Source organism: Tamandua tetradactyla, chromosome 7, assembly GCF_023851605.1.
Source record: "Tamandua tetradactyla isolate mTamTet1 chromosome 7, mTamTet1.pri, whole genome shotgun sequence".
In the NCBI taxonomy this organism is placed as follows: Eukaryota; Metazoa; Chordata; class Mammalia; order Pilosa; family Myrmecophagidae; genus Tamandua; species Tamandua tetradactyla.
In genome coordinates this window covers 108,801,907-108,819,518 of record NC_135333.1, presented here as the reverse complement: position 1 = coordinate 108,819,518, position 17,612 = coordinate 108,801,907, and the positions used below count along the sequence as shown (strand labels likewise).

The 17,612-nt window shown below is 37.3% G+C and overlaps 1 protein-coding gene across 19 annotated transcripts in view; it reads right to left on the bottom strand.

The window, feature by feature from the left end:
* The window catches only part of C7H12orf54 (chromosome 7 C12orf54 homolog), a 370,404-nt gene that overhangs the window by 10,715 nt on the left and 342,077 nt on the right, over positions 1 to 17,612 (bottom strand). For 5 of the 19 annotated variants that reach the window (XM_077170712.1, XM_077170711.1, XM_077170713.1 and 2 more), the window contains exons 4-8: positions 4,160 to 4,192; positions 3,751 to 3,779; positions 3,437 to 3,473; positions 3,201 to 3,231; positions 2,676 to 2,714 (exon numbers count right to left, since the gene is read on the bottom strand). In XM_077170712.1, coding sequence (XP_077026827.1) covers positions 2,676 to 2,714; positions 3,201 to 3,231; positions 3,437 to 3,473; positions 3,751 to 3,779; positions 4,160 to 4,192 — 169 coding nt within the window. The other 14 variants (XM_077170728.1, XM_077170734.1, XM_077170727.1 and 11 more) reach the window with 14 other exon arrangements.

The following is a 17,612-nucleotide window of genomic DNA, read 5'->3' as shown; positions in this document are numbered from 1 at the left end:
TATGTAATCGTGACATTTTATGATCAGGGTCAAAGGTTTCCCTTTACATAATTTACAAAAAACTAACATTATGGATTAAGGTCAACATTTTGGGCAATGTTTTTAATAACTTAAAAAAAAACAAAAAATATTTTCTTGAGATCGTGTCTTAAGTCCAATAAAGCCAATAAAGATGAGACTATAGTGTTAAAGCAAACCATTTTAAATAGGAAACTTTAGATTGTCCAGAAAGCATGCTGTTTTCTAAGGATCTGATGATATGGAGTTAGAGTATAGGAACCTTTAAGAGCAAGGGTTATATATATATATATATATATATATATATATATAGAGAGAGAGAGAGAGAGAGAGAGAGAGAGAAAGAGAGAGAGAGAATTGGCACAGAAATAATAAATTAATATATCAGTGAGTTATATCTCTGAAATTCTCTGAAATGCAGAGAATTAATATCTCTGGGTTTCAGAGATGGGGGGAGTGGGGGTCCAATTTTGTCCCACCCTATGTAGCCATGGACTTTTGTGACAACTGGAAGGAGGTGGGGTTGGGTGGTGGGGGTACGGGATGCTACTTCCATCTCATGAGTAGAGGCCAGGAATGCTGCCAAACATCTTACAGGACAGCTCCCCGCATCAGAGAATTACCCTGCCCAAAATGTCAGTAGTGCTGAGGTAGATACATTCTTGTATAACGTGTTCAGGAACAGACCCATGCATATATAGGAATTGGTACTTGATCGAGATGGCATCACAAATCAGTGGGGGAAACTGCCGATTCAAAAACAAGGTCAATAAAATTGGCTTTCTAGAGACAAAGATTTATTTCCAAAATTCAAAGAAAATTCAAAAATAAACTTTGAATATGTAAAAAACAAAAATTATTTATAAACTATAAAACTATTGGAAGATAATATAAGATAATAAGCATGGAAAGGAATGTTTTTAACAATATGTAAGACAAAGAAAAAGCATGATAAATTTGACCATATAAATTTGTATGTAAATATAAATCTGTCTGAAAAAAAGATAGACTGGGGAAAAAAACTGTGAGAAGATATTTACAACATATGTAACAAAGGACTAGTATCCAAATTTTATATATACAAATTAAATTGTGTGTGTATATATATATATATATAATTTGTATATATAGATTTTGTATACATATATCTGCATATATTTATACATACATATGAAAAAGATTTAACAAAACAAAGAAATATGTTTAAAGGGTATGGGGTATGAAGAGTTAGGTCACAAAAGAAAAAATACAAGTGGTCAATAAATATAAGAATGCAGGGTCCATCTTATTGACAATCCAGTGCAACTAAAAATAAGAAACAAAGTTCAATCTAGTATGGAAATAAATGTAAAAGTCAAATAATGTCAGTTCTTGGAAAATTGAGGGGATGTTTGAACTCTCATACAATGAGCACAAGGGTAAACATTTTTGCATTGTTTGTATTGGCGAAATACTGAAAGCAATTTTATTGCTCAACAAAAGAGCAAAAAATAAAATGTGAACATTAAATAACCAAGATAGAATTAAATGTTATATTATATAGGAAATTATCTATCTATTGCCCATATACTAGATCTTAATAATATACCCTGAAATTTTTAATGAAAAACTAGTTGCAGAACAATGTTATTTTTACATAAATTTTAAAAATTCATACATAATACTATATATTTCATGCATATATATTAGTCACATACATATAATTCACATTTGTATATAAATTTTAAAATGAACTCATGGAAAAATGAACAGTAAACTCAATATAATGGTTGCCTTCAGGTACCTCACCTTTGTCTGTAATGCTGTATTTCCTTTTATTTTCAAAGCAAATATCATGGAAAATTAACAGCCAATTCTGAGTGGAAGGAACATTTGTATTTGTTATATTATTCCTTAAACTTTTTTGTATCTTTTAAAATGTCTTAACAAAAAAATAAATGAAGAAAAATCTGATTGAGAGAGGACATAATGTAATGGGAAAGAACCCAGGCTCTTGAGCCAGATGGTCTGGGTTCAAATATCAGTACAAAGGCTCACTGGCTGTGTGAGAGATTATTTAAACTCTCTATGCCTCATCTGTAAAATAAAGGTGATAAAGCTAAGAGCATCTACCTCCAAAGATTTTCTGTTAGAATTAAGAATTAATAACATTAATAAAGCTCTTCAAATAGTGGTTAGCCACTGAATAAATGTTCAATGTGTATTTGCTATTATTAGCAGGAAACAGAAATAGCTATTTTTTTTTTGCTTTGCTTTTAAGACTCTTTATCCTTCCTCTTGTTAAAGCACTTTCCAAAGTGCAGTAGTATTATGTTTTTACATGCCTTTCTTCCCAACTCAGCTGTGAGATTCTTGAGAAAAGGAATGATCTTTTTAGTGCCTGGTTCATGGTGGGTGGTGCCAAATAAAGCTTGGATTCAATTTAATTTTGCTTGTGTATTATGGCTTTAATGAAGATATGTATCTTTATCTAAATGGCTTGGAAATGTATAGGCACATCAGACTTCACTGTGAGAACCAGAGCCAACTTGGTCACATCGTACCTGTGAGAAAGGGCCAAACCTGTGCTTTCAAATCTGTGGCAATCTCTGAGAATTGAGGAATTAAAATAACTTAAAACTAAACTGTGATAAACAGGGCTCATAGTGACAGCTCACCTGGTCCCACAGGGTTTCAGTGATTGTTATCTGAATTTCCTGCAGAAGAAAAAGACAAATCTTAGGAAAGTTACTCTGACTCCCCCAGAATCTGAACTGGCACATCATAGAATTGATATAAAACAATATATTTTGGGGGAAATTGAGACAGATGTGTCAAGTTATTCTATTTGCCAGATAGCCAAAGTCTCCATCAGTCTGCTAAGTCATTTTCAGCCCATATCTCCTGTTCCTTTCAGGATCTATCTTTTGGGTGACAGGTCCAAACTGACCTATATGTTTACCCATACTTACCAAAACTGACATATCCTGCCTATCCCTGGAGTCATCTGGTGTGGCAGTGGCACTGGAGATGTTACCTGGTCTTGGTGGGCAATGGCCCATCAGCTAATCAAGATGACCCTGAACTACAAAGCCCATGATTTCCAATATTATGGCCCTTGTCAGGCAACTTGTGGCCAGTGTCCCTTTTCCCCTCACTGCAGGAACCCCAAAGGAACTAGTGCATTTGGATTTCTTACCCACCTGTGGTCTCACTGTGTCTTCTATGGATTTTCTGGAAAGAAAGGATGAGGGAATTAGAAGAGGAACCAGGAACATAAGGCAAAGCCTTCACCTAACTACAACTCCTAGCAAATTCCTCCTACAACTCTTAGCAAGAATTCTTGAAGTTTCTATACTAAAAGTGCAGGACAGATAGCCAGTGCCCCACCTCCCACTGCTGCTATCCTCTGGGAATTGTGGCCTTATCTTTCCTGTACCTTTGCTGTTCTGGCAGCACTTTGAGGACTCTAAAGCCTGGAGGGAGGAGAAGCAATGGTAATGGTCCTTATCATTGTAAGCCTTACCAGTGCCCTGCCTAATTGTTCCCACTCCACACCCTTCACCCCATGGAATCTGTTCCACAGCTCAGGCCCCACTTGAGAAAGTAGATCCAATTATCTCTCAAACTGCTGTCTTTTTTCTACCATCCCCCCCCCACTCCCTCCAAAGTGTCCTCCTTTCTCTCAAAACCTTATGAGGGAATAGGAATTGGGATGGAAAGCTGGGGAAGAAGTTGAAAGATTTTGCTTACTTGTGGCAGCACAACTGCAGCTCTTGTTCCTAAAGACCAATAGAATCAGTGCTCAAGTCACTGGGGCTGGGGCGGGGAGTGGGGGCTGTACGGGTAGCTGTATGCAGAGTTACAGGAGCAACTGGGAGGAAGGGGAAGGGTGCAAAGAGATGAACTCAAGTTTCGGGCCTGACCTATTAGCTAGTGGAGCCTGGACCTTCTGGTCCTGTGTAAATCTGTGTAGGAGTGACACGTCAGGGGAGAGTCAGGGGATTAGGAACAAACTTAAGAGGGAGGGGTAATATCATTACCTCCTAGAATTGTTTCAGGGGCCCTGGGGTGGCACCCTCAGAAGGGACTGAACAAAAAAAATGGAAAGAATGAAAGGTGGTAGAGGGAAAAACATATTTCAGAATCTAAGAATCCTCACATTTTTGGCCTGCGGTTCCTGCTTGCACAGCTCCTGCCGTAAAAAGAAGCAACGAGTTATTCCACACGAAGGTAGGCAGGTCAGTGAGCACAGGGAGTCCGACAACCCCAAAGAGAGCAAACACTGAGCCCAAGAAGACACTGAACCTGACAGGTCTCTAGTGTTGAGGGGATTCTTGATGAACATGGATTCAAGATAACAAAGAACAGGATAGAAATCAGGTCTCTCTTCTCGGGAGCCATCATATCAGAAGGTTTGTGCACAGAACTCTGCTAGCTAGGGTGCTTATTCTCTATGGAAACTGGGGTGGGTGTTTCTAACTCTAAATCCAAGCTGTGCCCCTTATCCTAAAAAAACAAACAAACAAACAAAAAAAAAACTCACTTTAAAGATTCTTCTCCCCAGGGGTTACATTTACCTATTCTAGGGCATGAGGAAGGGAAGAAAAAATAAAATGGAACAGGGATTCAGAAGGAGTTATGTCACCCAGGCTGAGTTTTAAACCAAACCCTTATAAACAGGTAGTGAACAATTCACGATCGGGTAAAGGGTATTGAGGGGAGGGCTACGAAGAATGTGATATCTGAGAGAGAGAGAACCTGAAAAAATAGAGACAATAGAGATCGAAGATATGTATTCATAATAGAATTCTAGTAATTTAATACTAGAAATTGGGGCAAAAGAAGACTATGCATCCATGAACCAGACCCTGAGGTAGGGAGCTTTGATCCACATATCTGCTCCTCAAACAGTCTTGTGAGAAAGATGTGGTTGGCCTATGTTACTGCAACAAACTGAGGCTCTGATATGTTAAGCAATAGCAGTGGAAAAGCTGGAATCTCAACTCATGTCTATTTGATTTCACTCTATACTATGACTTCTTTAAAAGAACTTCAGTAAATATGTCCCACTTATTTTATAGCTGAGTAATCAGAAGACTAATTACATTGCATTAGAAAGAATTTGGAATTAGGAGACACAAGAGTTTTGTTTGAATTCCAGTTTTACCACACTCCAGCTCCATGATGTTAGCAAATCACTTTGCCTATGTGAATCTGTTTCTTCATTTTTAAAGCAGGAGAAATGATCTTTACCTCAGAGGACTTGTGCAAGAATTATGAGAAAGCCTTTGTAACTGTAATATTGTCTTGCTCACTTCTCTGCAAAAGCTTCTGTCCATCAGCAGAGAAGTCAAGGATCTGGTGTGGTTTACATGCTTTTTCATATAGAACTCTGTGAGATTCCATTATCTACTCACTCTTTTCTCTTTATGGTCCTGTAGCTGTCTGTAAGAGAATTCATACTCTTAGAGCAGGTTCCCATCTTCCTCCAAGTTCCAGGCTTCTCAATTCCTCCCTGGCTCTCAGGCTTGAGGCTCTGTTAGCTATTCTGAGCACTTTATAATAAGATGGGAAGGCTAGAAACCTAAAAGATACTTTTTACACTCTCCCTAGATTCCTCCGAACTTTTCACTCAGAACAACTTTGTGCATTCTTCAAAAGCGCAAATCAAGCCCCGATTTCATTCTGAAGCTTTCCTGACCCATAAGAAGGCCCTTTTTTTTATGGCTAACATTGACTGAGTCTCATGTATGGCTTCACACTGCAGCTTCTGGCCCTCTTCTCCACCCCAATTCAAGGGAAGAATGGCTTTGGATAGATGGCTTTGATTCACACCAGAGAAGTCAAAAGGGATTTCTTGGGTAAAGTCTAGTCTGGAATAAGTAAATGTCTCTAGGTTGTTTAGTTGCCCTACTGCATCTATAAATTCTAAAGGAATTGCAGACTGACACCCACCTTATAAATCAGAATGTCTAAGATCTGTTATTGTCTTATAACAGGAGGTGGAGAAGCAGGAGGGTGCATGAAAGTTTCCATTCTCTCATCAGAGAATATGTGCAGCCAGATGAAGAGGGGTGGTCTATAGGCAACTCCATGTCAACCTACAAATAGCACATCTGAGCTAAGGACTCTGGAGGGTATTTACCTTATCGGCTGTCTGGAGGTCCTTCTTTTCCCTTCTCGGCCCTGGTAAGCATGCTGTGCCATTTCTCCTTAAACAGAGACCAATGACTCTGGAGCTAAGGATGGAGATAACTCCGGGCTCTTGGAAGGTTAAATGAATAGGAGGAGATGAAGGTGTATGGTAAGGAGAATGGCACTTAACCAATGGGGAACTACCCGGACAGATGTCTGAGTGGTTACAGGTCTGTTCTGAATGGGTCACTGTGTACATGTGTATCAGGAAAACTGAGGGTGAGTGGAAGGAAGGATTTGCCTTAGGTAAAGTCTCCCGATCCTCTTTTTAGGTAACAATGAAATTCCAGTGAGAAGGTGGGTGAAAAAAGAGAGACAATCTAAGTAAAAAGTAACAACTAGCTGAGATTGGAGGGGGTTGGGCAGAGACTCCCCAGAGTAAGGATGGGTTCTCAGGCAAGGATAGGAAGAGGTGTTTAATTAGGGACTGGCAAATACTCCATTCCATCTTATAGTCAGAATCTTCATGGTCATCTAAATGTAGAACTACAGACCGGAGGTCAGTCAGCTCCTGCTTTTTAAAGTGCTTTGTAAGGAAAGAAGAAAAATCCATAGCTGATACTGTCAAAGACACATGGGGCTGAGTGGCCAAGAGACAGATCCTGCTTTGAGAAGTTTCCCTCCCAGTTTTACCACCTCCAAAACCCAGTCAGGAACAAGGCCAATTATGGCCAGAAACTTACCCAGCTGGATCCCCAACTCACACTTCACCCCACTCCTTACCCCCAGACTTTCTCCTCTCAGAGCCCCATCTCACACCAACCCTGCACTCCCCATATCAACCTTGCCCTTTTTAACACTTCTGTGACCTCAGCTGTGACCTCACAGGCCTGGAACAACTGGCTCTCCCCTCTCTGCCTCACTGCCTTCTCTGTTCTATCCAATGATAATGGGAATATAATGGAATAATATAGTGAAATGTAATCTTAAATTTTAGGAAAATTTTGCTGTTTCACTGTCCTCCACTCATTGCATTAGACATACATTGCTTTTGAGATATGGCAAGACTGAACCCAGATAAGGAATCCATTTTTTACTTTGAATATCAAAATAGAGTATTAAGAAATGGGCTTTTGATTTCAGGAGCTAGGTCCTTGAGAGAGAAATGGTTTTGTCTTGAATTCCAAAATACTTTATCTTGGAAGAGTACTGAAGGTTGATGAATGAACATGGATTTCAAACATTAGAGGTTTGAAATTAAAGGGGATAAAAGCTGCTTCCCTCAGGATAAAGAAATGAATGCCGGCTAAACAAACTGTGGTATATACATACGATGGAATATTATGCAGCTTTAAGACAAGATAAACTTATGAACCATGTAATAACATGGATGGACCTAGAGAATATTATGCTGAGTGAATCCAGCCAAAAACTAAAGGACAAATACTGTATGGTCCCACTGATGTGAACGGACATTCGAGAATAAACTTGAAATATGTCATTGGTAACAGAGTTCAGCAGGAGTTAGAAACAGGGTAAGAAAATGGGTAATTGAAGCTGAAGGGATACAGACTGTGCAACAGGACTAGATACAAAAACTCAAAAATGGACAGCACAATAATACCTAATTGTAAAGTAATCATGTTAAAACACTGAATGAAGCTGCATCTGAGCTATAGGTTTTTGTTTGTTTTGTTTTGTTTTGTTTTGATTTTACTATTATTACTTTTATTTTTTTCTCTATATTAACATTCTATATCTTTTTTGGTTATGTTGCTAGTTCTTCTAAACCAATGCAAATGTACTAAGAAATGATGATCATGCATCTATGTGATGATGTTAAGAATTAATGATTGCATGTGTAGAATGGTATGATCTCTAAATGTTGGGTTAATTTCTTTTTTGCCGTTAATTAAAAAAAAAAAAAAAAGAGAAGGGATAATTGGAGATGAAGGGATACAGACTGTACAACGGGACTGGATATAAAAACTCAGAAATGGACAGCACAATACTACCCAATTGTAATGCAATTATGTTAAAACACTGAATGAAGCTGCATGTGAGGTATAGGGTTTTTGTTTTTGTTTTTTTTGTTTTTTTTTCTTTCTATTATTGTTTTAATTCTTATTCTGTTGTCTTTTTATTTCTTTTTCTAAATCGATGCAAATGTACTAAGAAATGATGAATATGCAACTATGTGATGTTATTAAGAATTACTGATTGTACACGTAGATTGGAATGATTTCTAATTGTTTTGTTAATTCTTTTTTTAATTAATAAAAAAAAAAAGTCAAAACAAAACAAAACAAAAAAAAAAAAAAAAAAGAAATGAATGCCAAAAAGGAGGTAGGAGGAACTTGAGAAGAGAAATGAGATGTAGGTGGGCATCTCTGGGAAGGACCTGCTTCTTTTTGGTGGGGGTGCCTTTTAACCCCCTAGATACATTTAAAATCTAACAAAGGACCAAGGCCCTGTTTGCCACCATCCTCCCCGCAGCAAGAACCCCTGGAGGGATGGCCTCAGAAAGGGCACTGTGACAACAGAGGGTGGGCTCAAGGGAAAGTTTCCTTGTCCCCTTTTATAATCTTTTCTTCTCACCTCTCACAGCTATTTCCACTCCCCATCCCTAAACAACCACTGATATGCTTTCTATCATTATAGAGTAGTGCTCATTTTCTATTTTCTATTTATAAATTTATAAAATGCATACAGTGGTTAAATTACAATAAAATTATACAGTAGTTACTGTTTTTTGTATGTCTCCTTTCACTCAGAAAAATTATCTTAAAATTCATCCATGTTGTTTTGTATACTAATAGTTTATTCCCTTTTATTGTTGAGTAGTAATCCATTGTAGGATATACCACAATTGGGCTATTTCCAATTTAGGACTGTTGCAAATAAAGCTGCTATAATATTTACATACAAGTTTTTCGTATGGATGTTTTTGTTTCTCTTGGATATCTAAGAGTGGAATGACTGAGTCATATCATAGGGTTGTTTCTGTATAATAGATGATGTGGTTGGTCTTTGTCCCCTATTCCTGGAAGATACCCTCTAAATCTTTAGAATTTCCCATGATAGGAATACCCTTTGTTATTTGTGGTGGGACCTGGACCACACTTGAATAAAACTAGTCATGCTAACTGAATGACTCAGTGTGGAGGCTGTCCATACCAGAAAAACCAATCATTAAAGGCTGGGGCTTTAAGCCATTGTTCTATCTACCCGAGATCCATGAAGGGAGTCAGGCTGGTGTTTGAGTTCAACCATGGCAATATTGATTCAATCAATCATAAGCCATCTATAAGTACACCTCCATGAAAACTCTGGACATGGAAGCTTGGGTGATTTTTCTTGTTTGGTGGTAAACTTGGCTGTGCCAGGAGGATGACATATCCTGAGTCCACAACTCCATGGGGAAGGTACAAAGAAGCTTGATGTTTAAAGTCCTTCAAGACCTCACCCTATGCATTTCTCCTTTTGCCTGCTTTCTCATATCCTTTTCACTATGATGAAACTAGAACCCTAAAGTATAGCACTTACTTGAGTTCTCTGGTTCATTACAGCAAATTATTGAACTTGGGGGGATAGTGGGAACCTCCCAAATTTAAAACCAGTTGTTAAGAAGTGAGGGTGGCCTGGGAACCCTTGAATATGTGCTTGGTATCTGAAGGAGTCCTCTCAGTGACAGAGGGTAGTCTTGTGGGGAACTGTGCCCCTCACCTGTGAAATTTTACCTAACTACAGACAGAGTCAGAATTACATTGTGGTTGGTGTCAGAAGTCATTACAGTATATGTTTAAAATATGAAGGAATTATCAAATATTTTCCAAAGTTACATAATTTTATATTCCCATAGCACTGTACAAGATTTCCATTTGCCTCTCTACTATCACCAGCATTTGGGATGGTCATTCTTTTCAATTTTAGACCTTCTATTAGGTATGTAGAGGTATTTCATTGTGGTTTCAATTTGCATTTCCCTAATAACTAACGATGTTGAGCAACTTTTCATGTGCTTATTTGCCATCTGTATATCTACTTTGGTGGAGTATCTGAATAAATTTTTTGTCATTTTACATTTGGGTTGTTCATTTTCTTATTAAGTTTTGTGAGTTCTTATAGTCTAAATTTAATTCTTTTATCAGATATGTGAGCTGTAAGATTTTCAGCTTGCAAAAATCTTTGTGAGTTATCTTTTCCTTCTCTTTTCAATCCTTGACCTGCTTTTTAGAAAGAGCAGTTCTTAATTTTGATAACACTAAATGTGTCAGTTTTTCTCTTTTAAAAAATCTTTGCCTATTCCCAGTTCAGATAGATTTTCTCCAAGGTTTTTCTATAAGTTTTATAATTTTAGGTGTCACTTTTAAGTCTGTTATCCATTTGGAATACATTTCGTTGTGTTGCGAGATATGGGTTGAAGTTTTTGTTTGGTTTTTGCATATTGATATCTAATAATTCCAGCATAATTTGTTGGTAAGACTGTATTTTCTCTACTAAATTTCTTTTGCCCATTTGTTGAATATCAATTGACCATATGTGCAGGAGTTGATTTCTGAAGCCTCTAAGCTGTCCTATTAATCAAGTTATCTATCTTTATACCAATACCATGCTGTCTTATTTATTGTGGTTTTATAAGTCTTGAACTAAGGTAATGTTAGTCCTTAAACTCTGTTCTTCCTTTTCAAATTGTTTTCACACTGTAGATCATTTGCATGTCTGTGAATTTTAGAATCTGCTTGCCAATTTCTACAAAAATTTTTTTAGAATTATGTTGAACCTACTTAGCAAATGGGAGGGAACTGACACTTTAACATCTTAATATTGAGATTTCCCATGCATGAACATATATCTCTCCATTTATTTAGATATTTTAAAATTTTTATAAGCAACATTTCAGAGTTCTCAGTGTATGTCTTACATAACTTCTGTGAGGTTATACTTTTATATATTGATTTTCTATTCTGCAACCCTGTTAAACTCATGTATTAGATCTAATGGAAATTTTTGTACATGTTTTGGATTTTTTATACTGATAATCATGTTATCTATGAATAAATATAGTTTTGATTCTTCTTTTATAGTCTCGATGCCTTTTTTTCTTTTATTGGCATAATTGCACTGCCTAGAACCTATATCATGTTGAATGTAAATGATGACAGCAGACATCTTTCCTTGTTCCTGATTCTAACTAGACTACTTTCAGACTTTCATAATTAAATACAATGTTAGCTGTAGATTTTTCAATAGATCCACTTAATCTGGATGAGCAAGTTTCCTTCCATTTTTAGTTTGTTGCATCCAACAACAATGATTGGAGATTAGAAAGTTGATGCTAGTATTAGTTAATTTACTTTGTAAAGGTTTATTCAGCACCCTGCTATGTCTCTGAGCACTGGGGTAGAAACTGAAAATAACATAACTGGTATAAAATAGTCCCTGCCCTTGAGTAGCTGTTTCATGGTCAAGCAGTAATATTTGCGTAAGCAATACAGTAAATGACTACCTAAATCAGGGATGGAGGCCAACAGAGTGGTGTCGCTGAAACAACAAAACAGTAATAGAAGGATACATGAACAATTATGAAAAGGAGACTATCCTGTTCAAACATCACAACAATAAATTTTGTGTGTGTTTAATTATCGAAATTTATTTTTTCTATGTTTATGGTTTAGAGTCTTGACTGTTCTTGTGCCTCTCCTTTATCAGACAACAAATATTTTCTAAACTCAGAGTGTCTTCCTAGTTAGCTTCTGAGCTGCAGTGAGAGAGGCTAATGGCATGTAATTGGCTATGACAGGTAAGTCTGGAGCTCATGAAGAAAGCCTCAAGGGTATCCCCTTCCTTTTCTGCATTTTTGTTTCTTTTGCTGGGATGAAGCTGAAAGCCAAATGGGAATCTGGCCAATTTCTTCAGACGCCTCTAGGTGAAGGAAGCTAAAGCACAGACTATCGTCACCCTCTTGCAACCCGTTCACGGGCTCAGACACTGGGGTCCTGTTTCTACAAACCTCCCTCAGCTAAACTTCCTGTGATCTGTCAGAGGCAGCTGAAGCTTCTGGGGCCCTAAGGGACAAGCGCAGACTTGCTGTAACAAGATCCCAAGACACCAGGCACTATCTCACTCGCAGTCATTCTGCCCTTTGGCTAATAAGGCTCAGTGGGAACATGGTTGCTTCTCCCCAGGACAATATATCTGTGTCTTGGTGGATATGGAGAATGTCAAACAAGAGGAGCCAAAGTCAGAGAAGGCAGGTGGCTGGAGAGCTCACAGTCTTCTGGGCATTGAGGCTTACCCATCCCACTAGAGAAAGAGTCAGTCTCTGGACATGAAAAAGCAGAGGAACCAAGTGCCTATCAGAATAATTGTCCCTGGCTGATGTTCTAGAGATTTAACTTTCTCTACTTCAGAGGTTCCTAAAGTGTAGTCTTCAGAACAGAAGTATCGGTATCACTTGGAAAGTTGTTAAAAATGTAAATTCTCAGGTTCCACTCTGCACCTCCAAATCAGAAATTTGGAGTGGGGCCCAGCAATCTGTTTCCATGAATGACTTTGCTGCACACCAAACCTTGATAATTACTGCTGTAGTTTGGTTTCAGTACCATCAATCACACAGTGAGGAGGGGAGGGGGACCGATTCTCAGCTGTAAGGTATAGGTAGGAACTGCTTTCTCTGCATCTATCAGTCACTGAGTTTATCACTTATTTCTCTGAGTTCAAGGACCAAGCCCTCTTGATCACCTCTCCCACCAAACCACTCCCAGGTTGTTCAGATTCTATCCTATCTCATAATCTGTGAAGTACCCACTAGGCCAGGACATAGTAGGCAGAGATAACACACTAATAGGGGAGACAGAAATCTAGACACTGACTTTAATGTATGATTTAAGAACTACAGTGTCTAGAAACCACATAGAAGAGAATAACTTCAACAGTAGAATGAAATCTAAATCTCCAACAGGGCATTAACGATGCTATGCTGGTTTGAAAGTATTATGTACCCCAGAAAAACCATGTTTTTAATCCTGACCCAATCTTTTAATCCTGATTCAATACTGTAGGTTGGAAACTTTTGATTAGATTATGTCCATGGAGATGTGATATGCCCAATTGTGGATGTGATCTTTGATTAGATGGAGATGCGATTCCACCCATTTTCAATGCAAGCCTTGATGAGTTTCCTGGAATCCTTTAAAAGAGGAAACATTCTGGAGAGTCAGAAATGACAGAAGTCTCAGAGTTGACAGAAAGAGCAGATGTAAAGTCTTGGAGAACAGTTGCTTCAAAGAACAGAAACACAGATGTTTGGAGATGCTTGGAGCCCAGTAGACATCACTATGAGATGTTAAGCAAGCCAGAAACTGCAGAGAGCCAAGGAGATGAAGCCAGCCCCACAGATGCAAAGCGATGAACCCCCACAGGAACAGAGGCTGAAAGCAAGGAGCCCAGGAGCAAGGGACCAGCAGACACCAGCCATGTGACTTCCCAGCTGACAGAGGTGTTCTTGACACACAAAACTTTCTTGAGTGAAAGTATCTTCTTGTTGGTTGCCTTAATTTGGAGGACCCTTTCACTTGCTTAGAATTGTACACTTGTAACTTATTAAATTTCCCTTTTTCAAATCCATTCCAGTTCTTGTATATCACATTCTGACAGCATGCAAACTAAAACAGATGCTTTGCAACCTGGTCCTTATATTGATACTAATATATCTTTTTTGATTCTAACACGCACATTTTTCATATTTTATTTTTTCTGAAATTCTGATGCATATTATAATTTATGTCTTGTTTAATGTGATTTATTCCACTTAAAAAAAAAGCTGGCAATTGATGGTTCATATTTTTATAACCAATAACAACTTTGATTGAAGAAAATATATTAATAATAACTCAGAACTAATGGGCCAATGTACTAAATATTATGTGCACATATCATTTATTCTTTACAAAAGCCATGACAAGGTACTATTATAAAAACTATTTTCTAAAAAAAGAAACAGTGGGAAAGAGAAGTACCTTGCCCATGGTCACAAGGCAGTTGAGTAGCAGAACTGGGATTTGAGTTCAATCATGTGTGACTTCAGAGTGACCCTGACACACAGTATGTTCACATCTCTCTCCCTTTTATTTAACTGTTTCCTCCGGCTGGAAGATTTTTATCTCACTTTTGGCTTATCTAGATGGGGCAAGGTCAAATACTATCTTTCCTGTAAGGATTTTCCTTAATATCTCATACAGAGAAATTTTTTCCTTCTCTGAGTTCCTATTGCAATCTTATCACAAATGGTATCAGCAAGACATTCCATTTCTTGGATTGTAAGAGCTAATATTTTTAATATGTTAATATTACCCAGAGCAATATACACACTCAATGCAGTCACTATTACATTTATAGCCACTTTTTTTTTGCAGAAATAGAATAGTCAATCCTCAAGTTGTGGAACTGCAAGGGGCCAAATAGCCAAAAACTCTTGAACAAGAAGAACAGGGTTGGAGGGCTCATTATTCCTGAGTTCAAATTGTATTACAAATTAGCTTTAATCAAAACAGTGTGGTACTGGAACAAAACTAGGCAAATATATCAGTGGAACAGAACCAAAAGTCCAGAAATAGACCCACACATCTATGGCCAATTGATTTTTGCCAAGGGTGCTAAATATATGCAGTGGGGAAAGAATAGTTTCTTTAATAAATGGTGTTACAATCCAAGAAATGGGATGTCTTGCCATTTATTCTTTAATTTCTTTCAGCAGTTTTTTTGTAATATTCAGTATAGAAGTCTTTTGTATCCTTACTTAAATTTTATTTCTAGATAGTTTATTCTTTTAAATGCTATTGTAAATAAAATTATTTCTTAATTTCCTCTTTGGATTGTTCATTGCTCGTTTATAGGAACACAATTGTTTTTGAGTGTTATCTTGTCAAAAAAAAATGTTATCATGTATCCTTTGAGGGTGCATGGGTGGTTCAGTGGTAGAATGCTCGCCTTCCATGCGGGAGACCTGGGTTTGATTCCCAGACCATGCACCCCTCCAAAAACAGTGTTATCATGTGTGCATCCTGGCACTTTATTAAATTCATTATTAGCTCTAACAGTTTTCTTGTGCATTCCTTTGGGTTTTGTATATACAAGATTATGTCATCTGAAAGTAGAGATAGTTTTACTTCTTCTTTTCCAATATGGGTGCCTTTGATTTCTTTTCCTTGCCTAATTGCTCTGGCAAGAACTTCTAGTACAATATTGAACAGTAGTGGTGAAAGTGGGCATCCTTGTCTTGTTCTTGCTCTTAGGGGAAAGCATTAAATCTTCCAACTTTGAATATGATGTGAATGGTGAGTTTTTCGTAAAAAGTTCCCTACTATTCTTACTTTTCTGAATTTTTTATCAAGAAAGGGTGCTGAGCAGAAGAGTTGCTTTGTATCACTTCAATAGTTTAAATTTATAGATATTTTCTTTGTGATTACCATGAGGATTACATTTAACATCTTAAATCTATTCAGTCTACTTTGTCTTGATCCTAACTTTAGGTCTACAGTCTACAAACATGCTGTTCCTATATTTCTCCATCCCTCCACTATGCTATTAACATTTCAAATCACATCTTTATATATTTTGTGCCTAATTAACAAGTGTTTGTGATTTTTTGTGCATTGGGATTTTAAGGCATATGAGAAGTAAAATACAGCATTACAAATTAAAAATAAAATAATACTGGCCTTTAAATTTACTCATGCTGTTACTTACCCCGAGATCTTTATTTATTCATCCCGGCATTGAGTACTGCCTTGTTTCCTTTCCTTTCAACAGTGAGGACTCCATTTAGCTTTTCTTGTAGGGCAGGTCTAGTAGTAATGAATTGCTTCAGTTTTGTTTATCTGAAAATGTCTTAATTTGTCTCTCATTTTTGAAGGAAAACTTTATTGGGTATATTATTCTCAGGTAATAAGTTTTTTTTTCCTTTCAACACCTTAAATATGTCCCCCAGTACCTTCTGGCCTCCATGGTTTCTATTGAGAGGTTGGATGTTAATCTTATTAAGGATTCCTTATATGTGATATATTGCTTCTTCCTTTCTGTCTTTAAGATTCTGTCCTTGTTCTTGGCATTGGACATTTTGATCATAATGTCTCTTGGGGTAGATCTAAATTCATCCTGCTTGGCCTTCAATGAGTATCTTGGATTTGTATATTCATATTTTAATCAGGTTTGGGAAATTATTTTTCATTATTTCTTGAAATATTTTTTCTGACCTTTATCTCTCTCTTCTCCTTGTGCGACTCCTTTGATGTATGTATTAGTATACTTGATAAAGTCCCATTGGTCCCTCAGGCTCTGTTCATTTCTTTTCAACTTTTTCTGTTCCTTAATTTGGAAAATTTCAATTATTTTGTCTTCAAGCTCACTGATACTTTTATCTAATTTCTTCAATTGGCTCTTGAACCCCTACTTTGAAATTTTCACTTCTGTTATTATACTTTTGAGTACCAGAATTTCAATTTAGTTTTTCTTTATAATTTTGATCTCATATGGAGATCTTCATATTCTAAATTCTTTTCCTGATTTCCTTTAGTTATTTGTCCAAGTTTTCCTTTAGTTCATTGATGCTATTTCTGAGAGTTGTTTAAAGATCTTTGGTTAGTAATTCCAGAGACTGCACTTCATCCAGAATATTTCCCATCAAATTATTTTTTTCCTGTGACCAGGGCATACTTCTCTGTCTCCTTGTATGTTTTGCAATTTTTCATTGAGAACTGGACATTCTGAGTTTTATGTTGAGGTCATTCTTGAAATCAAGCTCTCCCACTCTTCAGACTAAAAACAAGGGGGAAAAAAGGAAGGAAAGAAATGTGTATAGAGAGGAACAAAAAGAGAGGAAAAAAAAACAAAGAGACAAAACATCTACCAAAAATGGGAAAAAATAAAGTGCACTGCCTCTTTAAGTCTCCTGTTAAGTATTGGTGAGAAGCCAGGAGCTGCTGCTTTTCAGGCTGAAATCTAGGCCAACATCCTTGCTCATCCCTCAGGAATACAGACAGACTCAAAAGTATAAAAGAGAAAAAAATCTAACTAATCAAAGAATAAAGAAAGAGTTTCAGGACCCCAGGTGGATCAGAAGTGCTGTCATTCAGAGGACTGTAACTGAGGCCAGCTTCTACACCAGTCCCTCATGGATCTCTCAGACCTACCTTACCCTCAACTCCAAATTTTAGAGGGGACAATTTCTTCTGCCATTTCTAGCCCCAGCCAGCCACTCCTGGCCTCTGACCACACTGCTACAGCTACAACCATTTTTATGACACTGGTCAGTGGCTCATGCTTTCACTTACAAAAGCTAAACTCTCAGCAGCTTTTGGCTTGCTCTGGCACTTCTGTAGTTCTCAATGTTCATTCTGGCTCCAGGGTTACTATCTAGTTAATTCCAGTCTCTTTTTCCAAAGCTTCCATTCTTCTAGTGGCAAGAACAATCTGTA